Genomic DNA, 24212 nt, shown 5'->3' with positions numbered 1-24212 from the left:
AACTTTTAGAAAAGTTGTTAATGAAAATATTTGCCGATGTTGGTAATAACGAGGCCTAAGAACTACTAAAAGTCGATGTTTATCTCTATGGCTTGGAATAAAGTGATATTCTAAAGCGATAGTAACAACCGTCTCGGTAGCCGTTTGGCAAAAACTGTTTGAGTTAACGGAGTTTTGGTCGAGTTATCTAAAGCCATTTATCATTGCGGGGAAACGGACCAAGCAAATCCATTCGACTTAACCATGTGTTCGATATATCCGAGGGCGATTTATCCGAGTTTCACTGTATCATGCTTTTTAAAAAAAGGATTTTGGTTACTATTTGGTTACGCTGTGTGAAATTGTGAGAAAATTCATAATTTTCCAATATATGGTATGTTGCAGCTCATAAGGCAAATTATGTTTTGCTTGTAGCTATTCCTTTGGGAATGATTGTGGTGCAAAGAGATGCAGACCTTGAATTTGTTCGAGGCCAAATTAACAGACTCGGAAAAGAAATGCTTGGACCAATTATCAGTTCTGATGCTACCAAGAGATCTCGAGGACAAGCAGTTGATCCCGAGATGGAATCACAAGGCCCTCTTAGCTTTAGGCCTCTCGCTTCTAACTGGTGTTTCCTCGACTGTAAGCTCAACATTTACAATGTACTTACAATCATGGCTTGCATCGATGTTAATAAAATAAGTGACTTTGTCATGTAAACTATCTGCTGTGCTGTCTGTCTGTATGTCTGTTGTGCTGTCTGTCTGTATGTCTGCTGTGCTGTCTGTCTGTATGTCTGTTGTTTTACTACAATCAAACTTTCACACAAAATTTGTGCAAATACTTTTTTCAACGTATAAAAAACTTTGTAACATTCAATTTCTGAAGTTGCTCGAAACATTACGATTTCGTAAATTAGAAGACATGTTTGCAATTCTCTTTACCATAGTTTGGTTTTACGGTGCACAAATAATATAAAACTGCTGGATATTTTGCTTTGTCCGCTTCAGGATTCTCACGAAAACTAGCGCGATTGATAGTAGTGGTGAAAAAGGGAAAGGCTGAGTTTTTCTTGGAATTAAAAAGGTTTCCATGAATAAGAAAGTGAATGTGATATGAAGAAAGCTGAAAACAACTGAAGGTAGAGAGGCTGGTCTAAATAATCGGATATGAAATTAAATAAGTAATTTTTACAGCTCATTTAGTTAAAAATGGATTAGCTCTTTAAATCAATTGCGATTTTCACCTACTATTATTAATCTTTGTTTATTTTCAGTATTTTGTTTTAGTTTAATTTTTATTATTTATATTTAATTTCTATTTTGTTTATTTTTACTTTAGTTTTCTGTAAAGCATTTGTTGTAATGCTTTATGGAAGTAACCGAAATATTTATCACTAAGTTCTTTGGACTGTGGAACAAATTAAACTGAATAAAGTGTACGATTCGAATATTCGTTTTGTTATTATTATTATACAGTGAAACTCGGATAACTCAAACTTCAAGGTACCGAGCAAAAGTGTTCGAATTATCAGAGTGTTCAAGTTATCAGAGCACTGTCACAAGTCCATGTATTTACTTATTTATTAGTAGATACATGAACATATACAAACTATAATATAAATCAAAAGCACAAATGGCTTGTTTCAAATTAAATGCTTCTAATGTAAAGTTTAAAACGTTTTTATCAAAAAGTATAGAGATTTTTCTATCACTTGAGATTGGTTTGTTGTTTGAGGTGATGTTATTGCCAGGACGTTTTTAGATTGACATTGGCAAAACTTGTTCATTGCTGAAATGCTCAAAGAAAAGACATCTTTTTCTTTTGGCCACGATCAATTTTGCCGATCTTTCTTGAAGTTTATGGAAAGATTACCTTACTTTACCTGGGATTCGTTAAGAGCAACACTCCGAGGCAGTTCAATTAAAAGTTTTACGAGGTTTTACGGTACATTGTATATCACTCACGCTTTTTGAATGGATACTTATTGAATGTACACACGTATTTTGTGTTTAGGTCAAACGATGAATAGTTTTTTTTAGCTAAGACAAAGTATACGTTTGATTTCAACAATTTTTAAGACGTTTTAAACATTCAACATTCCGACGTTAATTCAACACGGAATCAACGTCGGAAAACTATTCATCACGGGCTAGCCGGGTCACGCACTCAAGGATTTTCGCCACGCAAATACAAAACAAAAACAACATGCTGTTTTTGTTTTGTATGTGCGTGGCGATAATCCTTGCGCCCGTGACCCGGCTAGCCCGTGGTATTCATCGTATAGCAGTATAAATCAAATTTCATCAAACCTTTAGAACAGTCGTTGACAAAAATATTTTGCCGATGGAGGTAATAACGACGCTTATGAATTACGAAAAGTTGAGGTTTACCTCTATGGCTTGGAATAAAGTGATTTTCTAAAGCGATAGCAACCGTTTCGGTAGCCGTTGGGCAAAAAACAGTTCGTTATAACAGTGTTGAATTCGAGTTATATAGAGCCATTTATCATTGCGAGGGAACGGACCAAGCAAATCCAGTCGAGTTAACCGTGTGTTCGCTATATCCGAGGGCGAGTTATCCATGTTTCACTATATTTTGTTTTTGCATATTAAACTAATATGTATAATCGTAAGTATGTGTTAGACAAAACTAAAATCTATTATTATAAGAATATTTTGGAACTGATTAACTTCGTATCTCAAGGTTTGACCGCCTTTAAATTACCTTGGAGACCATTTCTCGGATGCCCTCAGTAATCGATCAGCTGTTTGTTGTTCCTTCATCAGATGCTCTAAATATATTAGAGGTCTGCTGCCATAGTCTCATTTAATGAGGAAGATTACTTGATCACATGATTTTGCAGCTGCTACTGCACCTAGATTTTTCCGAATTGATCAAGGACAAGAGAATGTTCACTTTATCACCGACATATCGAGTGAGGATTTATATATATTAGACCCAGAACTTCAGCTGCAAGACCCTGAACCAGAAATCACTGAGCCGGTTTGTTTCCAGATTTTGCTTAATCTTGTTGTTTACTTCGGTACCTCTTAGAGACACGTGGGACATAGCACTGTAAGGAATGGGGAGATAACTTTGCTATATGTGAATGCTTGATTTAATTCGGTACCTCTTAGAGACACGTGGGACATAGCACTGTAAGGAATGGGGAGATAACTTTGCTATATGTGAATGCTTGATTTAATTCGGTACCTCTTAGAGACACGTGGGACATAGCACTGTAAGGAATGGGGAAATAACTTTGCTATATGTGAATGCTTGATTTAATTCGGTACCTCTTAGAGACACGTGGGACATAGCACTGTAAGGAATGGGGAAATAACTTTGCTATATGTGAATGCTTGATTTAATTCGGTACCTCTTAGAGACACGTGGGACATAGCACTGTAAGGAATGGGGAAATAACTTTGCTATATGTGAATGCTTGATTTAATTCGGTACCTCTTAGAGACACGTGGGACATAGCACTGTAAGGAATGGGGAGATAACTTTGCTATATGTGAATGCTTGATTTAATTCGGTACCTCTTAGAGACACGTGGGACATAGCACTGTAAGGAATGGGGAGATAACTTTGCTATATGTGAATGCTTGATTTAATTCGCGCATGTTAGTAGTGTTGTTAAATTCTTATCAAGAGTGGGATCTGTGTATTTACTAGTACAACTCAAGTCTCTTGTGTAAGGATGTAACCTATCATTAGCAGTTATAGATGCTCTGTGTAGAAAATGACTTGGAACTGGTTAGGCAAATAACATGGAATGTATTTCTAATTATTATCGCTTATAACGTTTTTCTAATGTTTTTCTAATTACTATCGCTGATATGTTTCTATTAGAAGGAAAGACTTATTTTATTTAGACTCTTTCTTGTGCCTAAATTCTAGTGGTTTCCGTGCTCGCCTTTGATATTAAATCATTCTTGTTGATAGAGAATTTGAACACTTACGTGGGCATATGCTGAACTAGGTTGAAGATAATGCTCTTGTTGTAAAATAACAGTTTGACTTTTGACTGCTCATCCTGATGTCCGCTAGGCTAGTTTAACTACATGTATATCAAGAAAGATTGTAAAAGCTTCAATACAGTTTTAATTATTGATCAATTATAGCCTTTGAACCAACCTCTGGCACTTGAGAATACTTGTGGCCATCATCTCAGTAAAACATGTTGGTATAACAATGTTATTCTATCAGGTCTGTGAAGGCTTGTTCACGCCTTTAGAAACACAGTAATGCTGGTACTGATGCTGCAGAGGGATTGTATTGCATTTTATTATGCCAAAACGGAAAGCAAGCAAAATTTAGCATATACGCGATTTCACTTCATAGCCTACGCAAATTCAACTGTAGCGACGCATCAAAGTTGTCTTTCCATTTATTAAGCATCGGGTGCAGTTTGTTGGACATAGACACTGATATCTACTCGTTGAGCGCTGCAATGAGTATAAAGTAGTATAAAGTCACAACTAGCTGCGCAGAAGTCAACTTATTTATCTTCACGGCTCTGAAAATTTCAAACTTATCACGTTCATGTAGCATGAAGCTTCCATTGCAATCTATGACCAAAGCGGTTCATTGGTTATATTTATAGACTGAACTCGAGAAGGAATTGCGCAAGCTGAAAACTTGTGCGAGCACGGTGTCAGAGTACAAGTACCCCGTTACTCCACCCGCATCTCCCTTGTAAGTATCGATCTGTGCATCAGCTGGATGTGATTTCTCATGAGTGTCAATGAGTGTCAATTAACTCTTGCACATCCCGACCATACATGGATATGTGAACACTAGTTTTTTCTACTTTTACTAGATCCTTCCTTTGAGTGGTTCAAAAGTTCCGCCATGAGAAACATGGTATATTGTTAACACATGGGTAGTCTTATGTTAACAGTCATGGTACAACGACTCCTAGCACTTTATAGCTATGGTGCAGCTTAGTTACTCGTTGCGTCTCATGCAATTGCTTGTCATTTGTTATAGAAAGATAGAGAATGGTCTGGGGTTAGAGTCTTCAACAGACAATAACAACGAGCTAAGGTCCATATCATGGTCATTTCACAGCTTCCGCTTACTTTGAGTTGCTCATTCTGTTTTGCAACCAGCACACATTAATTGCCTCTATCCGCTACCTTATTTCAGTTTGAACACTCCGTACCACTTTGTTTCTCCCTAAATGATGGAAGCTTGCTTGTAGTGCATAGTTACCTTTCAGTATTTCCCTGCGTATGCAATATGTGCGCTATAACCTCACTCGCACAAATTCCACCAGCTGATATCTGTAGATCGACCGTTACCCAAGGTGTAATCAAATATTATATTGGTTGGCTATCTAACAAAATAATATAAAAAACTAGTTGCTTTTTTACAATCTTAAGTGGTTCTGCACCACTAAAATATTATTAATTACGAGTTTATTAATATTTAAGTTGTTGCAGCGCAAGTTTGACTATGCAGCTTTTACAACTCAAATCTTGTCATTGAAAAGTCACTAGCACTCAACCAGCTTTTCATTTGTCTTCATATAAATAAAAAAACACAAAAAGTTTGAATTTTCCAAAAATTTTCTAAAGTTTCCAAACTAGTTTGCGCGCAGCCATTATTAAGGCCGATGAAAGATTACTTCTAGGTGAATTACCATTTTGGTAACTAGGAATTTTAGTTTTGCTGTCTCAGAACCTTGCTGTTTAAGTTTCGTGCATTTCTCACTCCCATGAGCGGGCACAGTTTATCCCTCCCTGCACTTGCCTATATTTTGAATGGTTTTCGTGTTGTGGTGCCAGATCTCATATAAATCCAATTTTATAGATAATCGGGTAACATTGACGTACAATGATCTCAACCATAGTTATATTGAACGATTATTAAATTATCTGTAGAGGCTCATGAATGTTTTTATCGGTGAGCTGAATAATTTGCAAACCAAATAAAACTAAAAATTTGATGGATGTAATGTGGCATAGTTGAATTTTTATTTCTGATAGATGTGATTGGTAGATCTAAACCTGACAAATTTGTTGGTTTATTGACCTCACTCGGTTATTTTCTCAAATTAAGACAGCAAAGCTATAACACTGTTAATTTCTCAGGACTGCACTAGGTGATCAACAAAAGCCTTTTAAGTACCAATCTGTAAGGGTATTCCTCGCTGTCTATTTCAGTGTTACCTCAGATTCTCGTCTTAGTCTACGCTCGAGACTCTTGTTGGACTTTTCCAAACGAGGAGATCTGAAGAGGTTCTGCGAGGCTCACCAGGAGGGCGCAGACATGCTCAGCACCGATGTCGGTGGTATGACAGTACTGCACCATGCAGCAAGGTTCAACAATAAAGATGTCTGCCAGTACATATTGCAGAATGCTCCTTTGCAGCTCATTGATGCGCTCGACAACGAGAGGTCAGTGCTTGCGTTTGTTGTTTTTCACCTGTATGCTTGGCGATTGATTCAAAAGGTGCCAGTTAAAAGCAAATACATTTTTAGTGCTGTCTTTAGTTTCCCTATATATAAACTGCTCTTAGGTACAATGTAGTTTTCTTAAATTCTCCAGGCAGTATCTAATTACTAAATACTAGATTTATATTAAAGCATTACAAACATTTTAATAAAACCATATGCATTACAAGGAAAATAAAATTAACTAGAAATAATGCTGAATGTACTATATGCTATATATAATAAAATGTAATTTGACTAAAATATTGTATTGTTCTAGCTCATGTTTAGTGTCTGTATCTTCACCCTCTCTGACCAGTTTTATGCATAAACTTCCGTTCCTTGTATGTAGAGGGTTTTTCTGTAGCACGGATGAATTATGGTTTGCATTCCTTAAACAAACTGAAGTACTGTAGATGTAAAAAGGGGTGTTCAATTACCAAAGTGTGGGAAGCGTTCATTCTAAGCAGGTTTTCTTATCTTTCTTTCGGTCAAGGTTATCCGCCCACAAATTGTGCAATTGATATGTTGCAGGGGACAGTCTGCATTGCACAAGGCAGCTTGGTATCAAAGAAGGACCATCTGTCGAATGCTCATACAAGCTGGTGCTAATGTGCTTCTAAAGGATGCCCAGGTAGGAGGGAGAGGATAAGCTGCGTTGTTATGAAATAATTTGCCTGTAAACCGAGTGTGAATTGCTGAATAACACTCATTGTTGTTAACCGTTTTGCTGCCGAATGGTAGGTCACACTTTCTCTTATAGCTTAAAGAAGCATCGTTTGTTTAGTTGGATTTAATTTAATTTGTTTGATAATTGTTTAATTTAATGTTTCATTATCGTGACACTTACAGATCTTATAGAAGTCTCATTGGCTATCAGTAAGATCAAATTGTACGCAAACAGTTCGCTCGAGATCGGTATTTCTTATCTTTATTAACCATCTTTGAATACCCTTGAAATTCATCATATGTCATTTTAAAAAGTGTTTGTCTAAAATGCAATCCTCAGTGGCTAAAAGGAGAACTTTTTAAGGCTATTGCCACCTCTTTTCAATGCTCCAGAAGGCTTGTTCGGTAAAGCTTTGTCTGTTCTTGGTTAATTTAGTCCAAATGAAAATATCCCCAGTTTTTCCAATATTTCAATGCAATATGTAGACATAGTGTAAAGGGTTTGAAACCTTTTGTTCGATGTTAGGCTTATGTGAGCTTCCTTAGCCTTGGTTATTTGTGGATGCAGGAAATTCCATGCAAACTTTTATAGCTTTACAAGACACCCTTCAAATGTAACATCGAGTCTCGTATGCTGTTGGTAATATCATCGCTTGTTCGCTTGCTTCTAATTTAACAATTGATTGGTCGCTGCGACCACTAGTGTTCTAAGATGGTTGATTGGCTGAGAGCAATGGATATGTAAAATGGCCGCTGTAACTGGCTATTTCTTCTGTAAAAACCAAAAAGTATGTCTTTGGCTAGGTGGTTGTTTGATGATACTTCATTTATGCAGGGGATGACACCGAGAGAGCTAGCACTAAAGGCACAGGATGTTGAGCTAGCTAATTTTCTTAATTACCATGAAATGCTGCTTTTACAAACCGAGTCAGCATCTACCGAAGTCTAATACTGTCTCTGACCAGCTCAAGACAACTTGAGGATTTACAAATTGATGAAAAGATATGGTTTCTGCTCACACCAAGTCCAGTTTCCTCGCAGATATATTTTTTACTTAACTGGCTTACGAAAAACCTCACCTTTTTTCGTGATAGGATTGGACCAAATAGATTAGTTTCTAATTCATAAAATAATCTTACTTTTTTATTTAACTTACACTATATTCTTTCTCACCAAACTATTAAACGCTTCTACGAGCGTGTCTAATGACTTTCTGATTATATAAGATGCTTGTTGGCAAAGCTGTCTGTGACAGACTGCTCCCTTGCTTCCTCATACAGAGTATTTTTGTTTATTGTGGTGTTACGTGACACGGACAAATATTTGCATAGTCCCCTGTTTGGCTGCATATCGTTACATTTATTTTATCTTATATCTAAGCTGCAGAGATTCGCATCGGGCATGTGAAATCATCATTGACATTTTGTTACTTATTCATAGTTTTAGGGGTATACATACATGTATTTTGTTAGATATCGAGTAACTTTTTAGTTATTAGTGAGATTATTCATAACATGCAGGCATGTGAAGGTTGAAAATATAAAACTTTTCGTATTTGTTTCCTGTTTGTGTGTAAAGTTTATCAGGTTACCCTTGTTACGACTTTAACAAATATCCTGGAACAAGCATTTGATTATTTTGTATATTTTTTTCATGTAACTAGTGGGAGACATGGCTAAACAAGAATGTTAGATTCAACAATGATTGCGTGCTTCAAATGTATATATTTTTTCCACCACCTTATCTACTAATAATATAATATTTAATTATGGTAATGTTGAATTGATCCTTACGAATCAATATAGTATTGTGGGGGTGAGCATCACTGTATATCAGTTGATACCTTTGGATGAGAGTAACATTTTACTATTCAGTGAAGTTACTGGCGTCATATAATGAGATTACCTTTTCGTTCTGAAGATTTGCAGCAATTGCTTGGACTCGTTGCACCATATCGTAGGAGAGCTGCATCTAGGCATTATTGTTGACCAAAAACCATTGTACATAAACTTCATTCACTTACGAAAATTCACTTAACCTTACCAATATCTTGATACATATCTTTGGTGTGAATAAAGTTATATTTTTATAAAGCATGATACTGAGTCCACCCATGTTATGCCAGCCTACCAAATTGACAACGTATTTATGGCTAGTCTTTTGAAAGATCAACTGTTAAAACACTGTTGTAGACAATTTTTCTCCTCTGAGATCATGGAGTGGTAGCTGAGTGTGCAAATAGTCTGATATCTTATACCAGGAAGGCTATGAAAACCAGGTAGTTCACACAACCAACTAGTGGCTTTCATAACATTATTAGTAGTATTTGGGTAGATTGACTGATTATCCTATTTTAGCTATTGTTTATTCTTGATTTTCTATTCTTGTAGCCTACTATGAAAAATGAGAATAATTCAAAATATGAATTCCAATTTTACTAATGAGACGGTTAGGTGGTCATATTCAGTTGCAGTTAAAATGGAGAATACAACTCCATTTCAACTGCAATTGAATGTCTCCTGTTCAGTTATTGGCACAACAATGTATAACAGAGGAGATTTTCCTGTTACTGACTGAACAGATGCCGTTTGTCATTTCTCCCAATTGTTTAATGCGAACGAACATGCATTTTGTCCAGTACCACGTAAGTACATATAGACATTACATTGCTCGTCTACTTAGTGTTACGAAGTAGGACAACTCCTTATTTAACTAACAAAGCTATATACTGTATTTGAGAAGGTTCGTTATTTTACGACGGTAACTTTCTGCATAGACATAGCGTACTCTTTGGAGTTATTATCTAAAAAGGTGAGTCGTAGTTACACGTGTAACAATGCGATATAGTGTCATAATTGGTTTTTCCGCTTTCAACTAATTGGGACGATCTTTAGAAGATGCCAAGAAAAATGTGTGTAACAGCATTAATTTATTTATATTATGTTTTTTTATTTGTCTTAACGTTGCATAAAAATTCAAACGTTTTAAAAAATATAAGCTAGGCTGTAAATATAAACTTTCTGCCGAAAGGTCATGTTCTAATGTTTTGTTATGGTATTCCAAATATATTGTTGTGGAAGTCAGCGCTGACTAGCCACTTGCAAGTAGGTTCTACGTACAAGTTGTCTTACACCGGATGAGTAATAGCTCTCATGCACAACTGTAATTGTTGCAAGCAAGGTGACTGGTGAATGAGTGTTGATCTTTATTACACAAGCTCACGCTTTTCTTAATGATTTGTAACTCAGTCCTTCGTTTTATCGTTCGTAGTCTGTATCACTTACTCTCTGCTCTTTTTCTCTTTCACTAGGGTATCTTCTCTTGTTGCATATCCTTTCCCTCCTGCTTCACACTGGAGCACCTTTGCTTATATAGCAAGGGTTGGGTGTTAATCCATGGGCTTTCTGTGCAAGCTGGCTTTTGGGCTAATCTGAGAATAGTGGAACACTTATGATAATTAGAAAAAAGTCAGCTCAGTAAATCCATCACATTTTCTACATCTAGATGCGGTGCCAGTATCCAAATGTAGTGACAACCCTGTTGCAACCATGGGTTACAATTCTTAGTTGTCTTCATAGCACGACTTATTTCTTGTTTAATTAGGATGTTGTAGAGTGTTCTTTTGGCCTGAGTCGATGTGATACTTCAGGTCATCATATATAAGAAGCAGCTTCACGTAGCCACGTTGCATTTCATTTCTTTCTTGGACAACGTCATCAAGGCAAGATTCCAGTGTATATTTGTAGTCATGAGGTTGCTTTGCATATTTTTTAGCATGCACCTGATAGACTGTTGCAGGGGTATGAATAGCTTTGCTACTCGAATACAATTTGCTGCTATCAGCTGTGCTAGCAGTCCAGTGCTTGCGAGAGTTACTGGTTGCTCCACAATGCTGTACCTTCCCTGTGAAAGGACTACTATTGCCGTAAGAGTTATGCCTGGTACGATTTCGTTGGTGTCTCTTGCAATGTGTGGGCCTTGACTGGCATTACTCTTGTTTAACCACAACCTCCTTTGCTTATGCATGTTGAAGCCGTTCATCTGAACCGACATGCAGCTGCTCCTCAACCATTCCTGGAACATCGAGGGTCGAGGTAGCGGCTGCAAAATTGGTGCAGGGTTTCTCTGCACCAACTTGGTATTGTAATCAGAAAGATTACCTACAGACATCTTAGCATGACAAGAACTGTGCACAGACAAGGGAAGCGAAACAGTTGTCTTATTGAAATGTCGTGAATGAGGCAATTTACCAGTATTGTCCGCATTGCTTACCCTTGTTTTACTATTGCATGGTCTATCCGATTTGTTGTATCTGGTATAGGACACAGGTTTAACCACTTTTACCTATAATCTTAGTAGCGAACCTTTGTCGCTTCTCCTGATTAGGGCCTATGGATGGCTGTGACCATTTCTTTGGTACCGTACAACTCTGTATCAGATGTGAGAAGTCTTTACATTGGAAACGACGTTTGATTCTCCGATATTTGCCATTGGCTTTGTTATCGCTTTGTCTCCTTTGCTCCAGAGCCGCGATTCTGGCAGACTGATCTTTTATCAGCTTGGTCTGTTTGGCCATTTTTAGTGAAATTGAATGTAGCACAGCAGCTAGGTTTGTGTAATCGCAGTCAGTGTAGGTTTCTGCAGTCCCACAGCTAACATCGCTCATATTTTCTGTTTGGGTTACTTTAGGAAGATCTGCCATCCTAGTGTTCGTACTGGTTGATGCCCAGCTAATTCATTATCTGCTGGAGACAATATGCGATTGCTGGCAGCCTGTCTGTCCTGCAGTTCCAACACATATTTTTGGTACACATTGTCAATGAAGGTTGCCCCATCGATGTGTCGGGGTGCATGACCTGCTTTGGCTGTTTCTCAGCAGTATCATTAAATGGATAGCCATGTCCCAGAATGGTTTACTGATCGGCAGGAATGGATTAGTAGACATTCTGTGATCTGTGCCTTTAGCCATCTTTTTCTAGAGAGCTGTTCAACAATTACTAGATTGTGCGTACAGCTAAACTTTCAGTAGCAACAGGATTACAGATATCCCACTGCTGCCACCAATGTTGTGAAAGTCAGCATTGACTAGCCACTTGCAAGAGGGTTCTGCGTACAAGTTGTCATACACCGAATGAGTAATAGCTCTCATGCACAACTGTAATCGCTGCACGCAAGCTGACTGGTGAATGAGTGTTGCTTTTTATTACACAAGCTCACGCTGTTCTTAATGATTCGTAACTCTTCGTAATTCTCAGTCTTTCGTTTTGTCATTCGTAGTCTGTATCACTTGCTCTGTGCTTTTTGTTCTCTTTCACTAGGATACCTTCTCTTGTTGCATATCCTTACCCCTCCTGCTTAACACCTGAGCACCTTTGCTTATATAGCAAGGGCATATAAATACATATCTATTTTGCTTCCCCTATTTAAATCAACGAACAAACCTGATAAGAAGTGTACACCCTAAAACCGCTCATTGCGGGTTGCTTCATTGCAGAACAATACGCTATAAATGGTGCAGAAAATCTTTAGGGTAGCAATTAGTTTACAGTTTGCAAACACTTGCGCCTTTTATGAGATTTCTAAATTTGTGTTAAGGTACATAAAAGTAGAGCTTACTTTTATTTCAAATTGTTTTTGACAGCTCAAGGATTCATGTTAGCAGTGGCAATTCAAATTGCCTTACATTAAAAGTAAATATTGAAAATTTAAATTTGCCTCAAGACCAATAAACAGTGCCATACATTCAGGCTAACATTTATTTGAGGCTATGCAGATACTAAACCATTTTGTGGCAAATAAGATTGAACAAACCACTCTTATTATCAGTTGCACCCAGTGAAAAGGGCCAATGGGAAATTGGCTAGGTCTTTACCGAACCAGTTTTTCACTTGTGGCAAAGAAAGCGGCGATGGCCACTGGTGGATTGGAAGGCATGCGTGTACTGGCTCAACCTGATTCTTTTGTTCTATGGTGGCTGTCAGATATGGTGCTCTCCAGTTGTGAGGCGAATGCTGCACTACCTTGTCGACGTTGCGGGTCGCAAAATGCTTTTCAAGTCACTTATTGCTACAATGCTCACAACATTTGTGGCAGTTAAAGTGTGTTTGTGTTCACTTAAACTTGTGTTTGTGGAAGCATGCAAACAGGTAAAAATCAGCCAGCCGTGGTTGCAGCTGGATGCCTGTGGCAAGGAGTCACCACACCAGAGCTAGCATTTCATATTTTTTGCACCTTACAATGTTGAAGTAATTTGCAACATATGATCTTTGAAGTTTCTCAAACCATCATAGTTTTATAGAGCAAGGAAGAGAAGCTGGTGAAAATTGAAAATAACACGTCAAAAATATAAAATAATTGAAACTGTATAGGATAACTTTGATTAACCTTCATCATTCAGTGTAAGTTTGAGCAAATTACGCTGCCTCTTTTTATCACCACCTCTGCCTCCCAACCTATGCATCACCGAGCTTACATTTCTGTTCATGTGTTCCTAAGGCAATTTAACAATAAAAACCTTTTTATCGGTTGTTATTACAGTATTTATTTGGTTTTTCATTCATATTATTTAGTTTTTTCCCATATTTTCATCATGCAATTGTTTCAATTACCAGAAGTATTTATGATTGTTTATGGACAATAGAACAAATTAAGCAACATCTATTGGGTTTTACAGAAATTTTTGTTCCAACAATTAATGGTTTTTACTTATGAAGCAGTCTCAGAATGAACTGATGTCATTTGTAGAAGTTTGGCTTATACGTCATATAGCGTAGACAAAGCCGTCGACACTAAATGAATTAATATGAGATTTTCTTTCAGTCGTGTGCACATAATGCAACATTTAATTAATAAATATTACATTTATAATAGAGCATAACAACGTTTTGATAAAACTCTATGCATTACAAAAAAGGTACTAATAAAAATGAACTAAAAATAGTAATGCTGCATATATATAAAATTATAATATGACTTAAGTTTTATATTGTTTTAGCTCATATTTTTGCTCATTAATGCATACAGATTTGGTAGATGCAAGATTCAGCATTTCTACATCAAAAAGTATACAGTGCACCCACACCATATAACAATTAATTCTGGTGTTGACGTCGTAAGGCGGAGATGTAGTATAGGAGGGCATAGAAACCTATAGTAATTATCTAATACAAACACCAATTCGTAAAAACATCAAAATTTTATATACGTACTGTATGTATTAGAATTAGTAACAAAATAGTATACTAACCCTAGTAACTATAGTTAACGTATAGTTAGCCTAGCAACTCTAGCTCCGTTGCAATGGTAATAATTTTCTTGCTTCTTCCTTTAATGTCGCTATAAAACATAGGACACATGGCTAACAAATTAAGGTTATATACATTTGTATATAGCTATAAAGTTATATATGTATAATGAATTAAAGTTTATAGTAAAGATTATATTAAACGCTAAAATGCGCAATAAACTTTCACTTTCCTTTGCTTTTCACTAATTTTTGTTCCACTCATGCAGTATTACGAAACACAAAGAATGCTGAACTGAGAGGGAGAGCGATCATCATATCTCTTTCATGCGTTGTGGGAGAGATTCTGGCAAATAGCATATTGGCATCTTCGTTATTCCAACGTATTCAGCACACCGACTGCAAAATTAGAATTTTGAGGAAAATTTTTGTTGATGTATGGCAGAAAAATATCGTATTGCCGGGGTGGAAAAACAGGTTCCACATCATAGGGCCAAAATTCGTATAACAAGAAAATTGTAACCTGGGCGTGCAATGTATTTATGTTTGTCAGCTAACTTATTTAAATTAAATGGGTTACTTAGCAACACGTGTGTTTACATAAACTTTCAAATTTTTTGTTCTGATCTAGTCACTTTTATCTTCACTTTTAGACATCCTCTCACAACTCATCATATCTTTTGCTATCTGTATTCTTTAGACTTCTCAGAAAAGAAATATGCAACACAGTAATCGCATCTTATCTGCCATATTTTACCTGCTGATGGAGACATGTTTGTTTAAAATTCTAATGCTGCATATACTGACTAGGTCTAATAGTTCATAGCTTTTGATCTACAGAAATTTTACCAGCCGATGTTTCTCAGTAAGTTATAAGGTTCTATGTTGTAGATTTTGACTCAATTACACAACTGACCTTATGGAAGGACGGTACAACCTCCGCAGCCCTGGTGAGTGAGTGATATCCTTATTCTTTTGTGACCAGAAGTCTAAAAGTCTCTGTTGTTAGCTTGCGTACCATTGGGTGTGGTTTGAAATCATTAAACCACTTTGGACAACCTTTTGTGGTGAAAGAAAAGGTTATGCTAGGGTCACTCAATATTCTAAAAATTTGTGGCCGTTAATGTAGATGGTCTCATACATTTTTAGCTGTTAAGAGGCTAATGAGGGAGGCGCAGGAGTTGGCTGAACCAACAGAACAGTATTATGCTCAGCCACTCGAGGTGAGCATAGCTACGCCTGTTTAAACCTACTGATTACTTCGCAGTTGCAGAGCTGATTAACGGGAGTGGCGTTAATTGAAAACCTTTATTGTATGGTTTTTCAATTGTGTTTTCATATTCTTCAGGACAATTTGTTTGAGTGGCATTTTACTATCCGAGGACCGGATGATTCCGACTTTAGTGGAGGAATATATCATGGGCGTATTATACTCCCTCCTGATTACCCGATGAAGCCTCCTTCTATAGTGTTTCTTACCCCAAATGGCAGATTTGACTGCCACACTAAGATCTGTCTAAGCATTAGCAAGCATCACCCCGAGTCATGGCAGCCATCTTGGTCAAGTGAGTTACTAAATCAGTCTCCATTCGTTTACATTTTTGCTATCACCTCTTTTATTTTGCTTTACTTGAGTTTTCTCGGTTTTCTTTCACTCAGATTTGGTTTACATGGTCTGCCCTTTTACTATTTTGATTCATGAGTCTACATTTGACTAAACATATCTCAATCAACAAGTTATTAAACTTCTCAGAAAAGACAAAAAAGTTTTACAATTTGCCTTCATTTTTATTTAAAAACTTGCACTATTACCAGAACACTGTGTTCTAGGCACTAATTCTTTTGTTACTAAAATGCTAGCTATCTCCATTTATTGATGTGTGAGTATTTGTGAAAAGAAATTACATTTTAATATTATACATTCAAATTTTATGGAAAAACTGCAAACAATCTTTGCGCATAGTTAAAAAAAAAATTTCTTTTAAAAGAAAAAATTTATTTTAATATTGTATCCAAATTTTATTATATTTTAATCGTTTAACACAGTGACTCAAGTGTTTATTACTTATTTTTGAGTATACTGAATATTTGGAAGTGAAATATACTTGCTCAAGTCCTCCGCTTCATATTGTAGTAAGAACAGCCCTTCTTGCCATAATAGGATTCATGCCCTCCCCAGGCCATGGAGCGATTGGGTCTTTAGACTACACATCAGGGGAGAGAGTGAAGTTGTCTAGAAGGTAGGTCATATACCTAATCGTGTCTCTTACTACATGAATGGGTCCTTAAAAAACCTTACCGGTGCCAACTATAGATTCCTTCACTCAGTCCAGGTGAACATGGATATCGGCACTCATCCATATAAAGTTGCGATATGTCAAGGTTTTAACACAGTTGTACAAAACTTTCTAAACTGATTTTAAATCTGGCACCTCATGGTATCATTTAGAGCACATGTGTCAAACTCATGGCCGGCGGGCCACATCTGGCTCGCCTTGAAATCTTATCTGGCCCGCAAACTGGTTACCTTATCGTTGTTCATGGCCCATAGATATGCAGCGCTGATAACATAATACCACACAGAACTGTAGATCCCGTAATGTACCACTCCAGCTGCCCTGCCGCGTACTTCTCACGTTAATTAGGTTTAGTTATTACAAGATATTACGAAAATAGTTGTTAGCCTGATGAGCACCTGCTGTCTATCTCAAGAATCTCCATAACACAGAACACGAATTTGTTGCCAAAAAATATGCAAAGAAGCCGGCTTCGGTCAGAGCATATAATCAGACCAGCGTCATAAGAGCAAAGAAAACTGAATGATTTAAATTGTTGTTGCTGAAAAGCACACATTTTATGTATATTTCCAGGTTTTTTAGCATGCTCATATTTCTAACTTGTATAATTTCAACAAGATATATTTTTAAGGAGAGCAAAATTTTTTTGGGATATTCAAGTCATTTTTTATATACATTAACATAGGAGCAAAGGAATTTGAAATTTTGTTTTTCACAAAATATTCTTATGAAGAGCAAAAAATTAAATAGAAGTAATTTGAGGCTCAAGTTTGCTTCAGAATAATATCCCTGTCTGTTTTTATTCATACGGTGTTTATATTCCTTCTGAATAATATCCCTGTCTGTTTTTATTCATACGGTGTTTATATTCCTTCTGAATAATATCCCTGTCTGTTTTTATTCATACGGTGTTTATATTCCTTCTGAATAATATCCCTGTCTGTTTTTATTCATACGGTGTTTATATTCCTTCTGAATAATATCCCTGTCTGTTTTTATTCATACGGTGTTTATATTCCTTCTGAATAATATCCCTGTCTGTTTTTATTCATACGGTGTTTATATTCCTTCTGAATAATATCCCTGTCTGTTTTTATTCATACGGTGTTTATATTCCTTCTGAATAATATCCCTGTCTGTTTTTATTCATACGGTGTTTATATTCCTTCTGAATAATATCCCTGTCTGTTTTTATTCATACGGTGTTTATATTCCAAAAAACGTTTAGTTTTAGTGTGTTAAATAAATGTTTATCCTGTTCAGCCCGCGCCCTAAAGTGTGTTTTCAATTTTGGCCCGTTGTAAAATTGAGTTTGACATCCGTGATCTAGAGGTACGTTGTCACGAATAATTATGGATATTCAAATAATTTGAACACAAATATTCATGCTATGTGCGCTATAGTAAATATTGAATTCTGTTGGCTGTTAGTTTCATTATTATTTGATGTCTCTTGCAGTGTCTGCTATACTTAATATAAAATGATGACACGCTATATTTATCTGTAACAAACACATCAATGTACTATACATATCTGTATTCATCTATATGAAATTTTAATGTATTGGTGCAATTTTATTGCTAGAGTGTTAGATATTAAAGTATTATTCAGTCATTTTATTGCTATTTTCACTGCTGGTACGTTTGTTAGACCAGCTGCTTTTGTTTGTTGTGAATATACTGATAGTAAAATAGTCTTTCATGGGATTATTTAATGAAAAGCAAATTTTATAATATTTATTTGTTACCATACTTCTTCAAAAGTAATTGTTTGTTAGGTTTTATCAATAGCATTTTAGACAATGTAAGATTCAAGTTATTTGTTATTGTTTATAAGTCAATGTTGATAAGGCTGTTCTGGTCAACTGTTCTCATGTCATGTAACTCTATAGAGTTTTGTACAAAATTTTAGCAAACTTGTTGCAAGTATAGCAAGCCATTATTTGACAACAGATATAATATAATAATATAATATACGCTGTGAAAGATATCATATATTTGTGGACCAAGCATTCACTAGATACATGTGCTACTATGCATATTATTATTTACTTTTAGATCATTAGTAGTATTTGGTTGTGTATTAATATATAGAAACACTAATGCGCAGGCCAAAGTTACATCTCTTCTGATTGAGTTTACAAATTAAATTTTAGTTTTAACTCCGTGCATTTCCGTTCTGATGGCCACTTCCGTACATCACGCTCCCTCCTTAGTTTAGCGATATAATAGCGTGGCGCTGTTACAATACTCATAACTTTTACCATTCCTGCATCGGCATCACATATGACTGTTATTGCATGAAGGTGGTCAACTCTCCTCAACAGGTAATAAAATTCAAACAGATGGAGCTTGATCATTTCTAAACTTTTGACTTGAGCATCTATCGTTACAGATTGCAACTGCACTTCACTATTTACACTTTTGCGCAAGCATCTTGATCTATTTCTCATTTAGCCTTAGGCCTATGTATAACAAAGCCCAGAGTTGGACTTACATGGTTAACCACACATTGTTATTCAAAGTGCCCGCACAATTGCAAACGTCTCAGTTTGTTTATAATGTAATTATAGCTGTGGTGAAATGAGGTTTTTATCATCCTGTTAAATTTGTTTCCTAGTCTTAGCCTAGTTCTAGTTAAGGCAGATTTGGTAGATGCGGTATTTTGCCTGATGTCATTAAACAAAGTTGATTTCTTATTGTTTGAGCTCCTCCCTTGTGCCTTGTGTTAAGCTGTGATGTCATAAGCACTTGCATTCTACTTGAGATCTCTTCTAAATGTTCAAGTTTCTCTACATAGCTCTGTAGTACAAATGATAACAGGGCTGATAAATGATGTTACTCACAAGCTAAATAACAACAAAGGGTGGAGATGGGAGGCTAGGGAGCAAAGGGAGGCTTGCTCCACCTTACCTAGCATGATATGACAGCTGCTGGCAGGGAGTCTGGTCATGTTGCTCGCTCTACCTTACCTAGCATGATATGACAGCTGCTGGCAGGTAGTCTGGTCATGTTGCTTGCTCTACCTTGCCTAGCATGATCTGACAGCTGCTGGCAGGTAGTCTGGTCATGTTGCTTGGTCTACCTTACCTAGCATGATATGACAGCTGCTGGCAGGTAGTCTGGTCATGTTGCTCGCTCTACCTTACCTAGCATGATATGACAGCTGCTGGCAGGTAGTCTGGTCATGTTGCTTGTTCTACCTTACCTAGCATGATATGACAGCTGCTGGCAGGTAGTCTGGTCATGTTGTTTGCTCCACCTTACCTAGCATGATATGACAGCTGCTGGCAGGTAGTCTTGACACTGTAATCTCAAGTAGCCGGTGTGCAGGAGCATTTGAGTCTTATTACATTAGAACGGCGCTAGCGTGTTCTAGACTCGTTTAAGGTTCAACTCGTTTAGGTTCTTAGACTTAAGTCTTTCAATCCAGCGCACTTGTTTAAAATTGTCATGAATGGCAATGTAGTAACTGTGGACTCGCCATACATGTTCGACTCCTCAGAGGTCGGTATACTTGATAGAACATTTCATGCAGTTGGTTTTAAAGATGGAGAGGTTGTTCTCTCAGAGAACTGGACACTTCTGCAGCTTTTATTTTGTTCTATTCTATTTATTTCTGCAAGTTTATTGACATTATAAACTAGCAGTATTGTGACTTGAGATCTCGTCATTGTCGAGAAGAACTGTCCTGTCATTAGCGCCAAAAACTGGTTTCTTCATACCATTTCAATCTTGCTGCAGGAGTTGAAGGAGATTTGTAGCCTGTACCTGATATCTGTTGTGTCTTCTCCTGCTTGTTATCGTTTGGTTTGCATCTCTCTGCTGAGAGATTTTTGCTTATTAACTGAATTGAATTGAGGTCGAAGTTGAAGATCAGTTGAGCATGGTAGGCCCGTACTCCGATGGACCGCTCTGTAGTTACGCAGTGCTGCTGGCAAGTCAAAGTTTATCCTTCAACTCTCTGACCTGTTCTCTCTACATGTCTATTATTTTGCGAGTTCTTTAGTGCGGATGTGACTTGTAAAATATTGTTAACCCTCAAAGCTTTTTTAATTCTGATCTTTTAAGTGGCCCGCATTGTCTGTCACTAAAGTCAGTAGAATTCTCACTGTGCACATAACATCTTAGAATACTTAATCTCAGTTCTTGAACTCACATATGTCTATCTTTACTACTACAGTGCGCCTATGCAAATAAACATCTATGATATAGCATGATGGGTCTTCTTTCCCACATAAATCTGCAGCTAAATGACACCAGGATCGACTAGGTAATGATGTTTGGCGCAAAGGTTCCTAGGGTGACCTACTCAATTCGTCATATTGAGCCATAGGCCTATTAACTAAACTGTATGGTTAATAGGTCTATGTATCGAGCACATTTTCTCATAGAGTTACTGTTATTGGTAGTCAGTTCTGATCATTAAACAACTTCATGTGATCTTATGTGAAGTATTTGGTCTCACCATGATTGCTACGCCGTATGTCCTTAGGAAGACTTGCACTCGTTTGTCAGTATTCTATATATGATACAATAGTGTGTATTCATTAGCTGAGTGTCACGCTCTTCATCCTCTGTTACAGCTTGAAATAAAAGATTATTATGAGTGGGTTTTGAACTGTAAACTTTTAGTTTGATAGACCTGCATTTTACTATTAGCCCCATGTGAATGCTTTTCTTAGAAAAAGGAAGCAAATCTTTGTAAATAACGTAAGGTTATCGAAACAGTTGTAAATTGGTGCACTCTCAGTTTGCATTTATACCTAGTTTGTTAATAATTGGAAGTCAATTTTTTTGAAAAAATCTATTTTTTAAATTAGTTTGCCAGATGTTAGTATAGTCAAATAATCCAGTGACTGCTTCATGTAGTATTTATTTTAGTCACGTTACTGCTTGAACCACGACTCTCAGCACGTCTTTGACGCTATACTTAATATCACAATCTACTCTCAAGCTCTAGTAATGAGTCGTTTACTCTCTATTCATTTGAGCTTAACTTCGCCTCGTATGACATCATGGGTACCTTTCCTCCTATTCTTCTCCAGGATGCTGCGTTCCAGAGATTACTCGTGTCTGTTGGCATGTATCTTGATTATTACAGTTTTCCAGAAAAGATAATTACATGCGGAGTTCAAATAAAAAATTACATTATAACCAAAACACCAAAGTAGTTTTGTAAAACTAGAAATTCAACACACTGCAAAAAACTTATGCCTTCAACTCTGAGCCACTTGGATATATTTTTGTTCGCTAAATAGTTGGAGATATATCTTCATATGACTTTGTTGCAGATCAACCTCCTTCGTATGTGAGGTTTGCGGACCTACGAGTGGAAAAGTTTTAGCTTTGACTGACAAATCTAAAAAGACGCAGGAGGAAATAGCCGCACTCGCTGCCCAATTGTCCATGGCTGGTGAGAAGCCAACTGCATCAGGTGAAAAGGTCAAGCTGCCAGACGCGCAGTCTCAGGTGCGTCAAAGGGTAATTTTGAAACACTATTTGTAAATATTTTTGAGGCTAGAAATTTTGAGTGGTTTGTACCATCATAAGACAATGCGATTACCGCTTGTGTTGCAACTTCATTATATGAAAACAGGAGTCCGTTATATGCAAAATTATTTGCTGCATGATTTTACGCTCTGTAGGCGTTTCAGACTAAGATGTCATGTCACCACACTGTTTGAGCAGATTAATTTTAGCCCAACATGAGATTGCATTTTAGCGACACTTTGGCAATTTGCCAAATCCTGTAATAGATAAATAATGTTATTAGGCATGTCATCATGTAACAGTTCTTGACCTTGAGGCTACATGTGATCTTTTTTTGTATCTCAAATATTCAGTCTTTGGATGATTGAAGCTTAATATAATTATATTTTTACCTGGAGAATTAGACAAGCTTTCTAAAATATCAACATCCTTTTATGTTGACTGTGCTCTGTCATGACATTTTAATGTCTTTTGGCCTTGAAGGATTGTGGCTACGACCTGGTAATCTCTGTTAGTTAAATACTATCGACTGTTTTCTTGCAGGCTGATACCGGTGATCATGCTACGGTAGTTCCTGAAAAGGAATCATCTGCTCTTCCTCCAGAGTCTGTTGTTGAGCCTCCAGCTTCAGTTACCACACAAAGGAACACAAACACATCCAATGCTACTAGTAATGAACCCAGTGCTACTAGTAATGAGGCAGGCCCGGTTAATAATAACCAAACCAGTTCTAGAAACTCTCTCCGATCAGAGAATGCTGCAGAGCCTGTTAGGTCAAGGTCGTGCTTAGACAATGTGACGCTCTGGGCACTTGTCATCATAGGTGTCTTGATGGGGGCTCTTATTTTCCGCCGGCTTGCTAAGTTTAACTATCCATGGAATAGTGAAGAGCTCTGATTGACTCTTTCCTTGGTTTGAGACAAAAATTCATCTGTCACAGACAAAGGAAAAGGGCGACAACTCATGGATTGCGCCACACCCTACCATTAGAATGAGGCATCCACTCCTCATATTTGATTATATATTTACTATCTCTTGCTTTTATCACAATCAGTTGCAATCTGGTCGATATTTTGGAAGTTATTCTCTGACATAGATGACAAGGTACCTACATGCTCTGACGCTCTACAAGTAGATCTTGAACCTGGTTTAGTTGACAAACCTGATGATCTCTGATAAGACAGCTGTTCTTTTAGGTAAAGGTCAAATTGTAGAACTATTGTTTAAAACATTGTAGGGCTGCTCAAAATGGCACAAATATATTTCACATATTATATTAAGACATAACTAATTAAAGAAACGTTCTATATTGCTTAAATATGTATTACTCAGATGCTTTTTCTTGTTTTATATACAACCCAAGTTACTGTCACTTACACTGTACACTCTGCGTATTGCTGACTTTCTAAAAAAAAACAGAAACTTGCTTATGCTTAAATCATTTGTTGAATCCATGCTCACACTGAGTGATGTGAACTTCTTCATTGGGTGATTAGTTATAGGTCCATCTATATACATGTATATATATTTCTCCAAGTATGTGTGTGGATATGTGTGTCTCACCAGCTATAGATCTTAAAATCTTGATATTAAAATTCTGTTTTCTGATGGATTTGAACTCACAGCAACTGCGTCTCGGCACTCCGGTTCTCATCTGGATGCCCTACCACTGAGCCAGCACAACAGAGTGATTACTCTATCAAATACTACATAGCCCATACACGTGCTAATTATTTTAGCCTTTCGTCCACGAGTTACTATGCTTCTGCTCAATAATATTTTGGGACCTAAGTATATGCAACGCTGTGTTTATTCGTCTTTTTCGATAGGGCTAATTTATTCAGCTCCACGGTATCGACAGTAATTTATCTCAAACTTGAAATTTGGCGATTTGTGTACCGATTATATACAGTGGAACCTTGGCTCTTGTACGCTTCGGTTCTCGACCAACTCGGTTATCAACCAGACTTTAAGATTTGTTCGTTTCGGATCTCGAACGTAAATTCGAGAGCATGGGCATTGAAATTGAAACAGCTCCGGAAACACCATGAAAACATTCATTAACAAACGGAAAAGCAAT

The 24212-nt window shown here is 36.9% G+C and overlaps 2 protein-coding genes across 3 annotated transcripts in view; both read left to right on the top strand.

Annotated features, from left to right (window-relative positions):
* The window catches only part of LOC137404668 (diacylglycerol kinase zeta-like), a 128347-nt gene extending 119429 nt beyond the window's left edge, over positions 1–8918 (top strand). Inside the window, exons 21-27 of one of the 2 annotated variants that reach the window (XM_068090892.1) lie at positions 415–624; positions 2849–2988; positions 4598–4689; positions 4984–5040; positions 6162–6395; positions 6966–7065; positions 7936–8918. In XM_068090892.1, the coding sequence (XP_067946993.1) occupies positions 415–624; positions 2849–2988; positions 4598–4689; positions 4984–5040; positions 6162–6395; positions 6966–7065; positions 7936–8049 (947 nt within the window). In that variant the 3' untranslated portion in view covers positions 8050–8918. The remainder of the gene's footprint in view (positions 1–414; positions 625–2848; positions 2989–4597; positions 4690–4983; positions 5041–6161; positions 6396–6965; positions 7066–7935) is intronic. The other variant, XM_068090893.1, reaches the window with a different exon arrangement.
* Positions 8919–9927: 1009 nt separating this feature from the next.
* LOC137404025 (ubiquitin-conjugating enzyme E2 J1-like) lies at positions 9928–23504 on the top strand. The gene is made up of 7 exons (XM_068090180.1): positions 9928–10011; positions 15235–15293; positions 15493–15566; positions 15692–15908; positions 16478–16583; positions 21934–22111; positions 22676–23504. The coding sequence occupies exons 2-7, from the start codon at positions 15263–15265 to the stop codon at positions 23027–23029; spliced, it is 960 nt and encodes a 319-aa protein (XP_067946281.1). The 5' UTR covers positions 9928–10011; positions 15235–15262; the 3' UTR covers positions 23030–23504.
* The last annotated feature ends 708 nt before the right edge of the window (positions 23505–24212 follow it).

Source organism: Watersipora subatra, chromosome 9, assembly GCF_963576615.1.
Source record: "Watersipora subatra chromosome 9, tzWatSuba1.1, whole genome shotgun sequence".
Lineage (NCBI taxonomy): Eukaryota > Metazoa > Bryozoa > Gymnolaemata > Cheilostomatida > Watersiporidae > Watersipora > Watersipora subatra.
The sequence above is the reverse complement of the archived record's forward strand: the minus strand, read 5'-3'. Positions and strand labels throughout refer to the sequence as shown.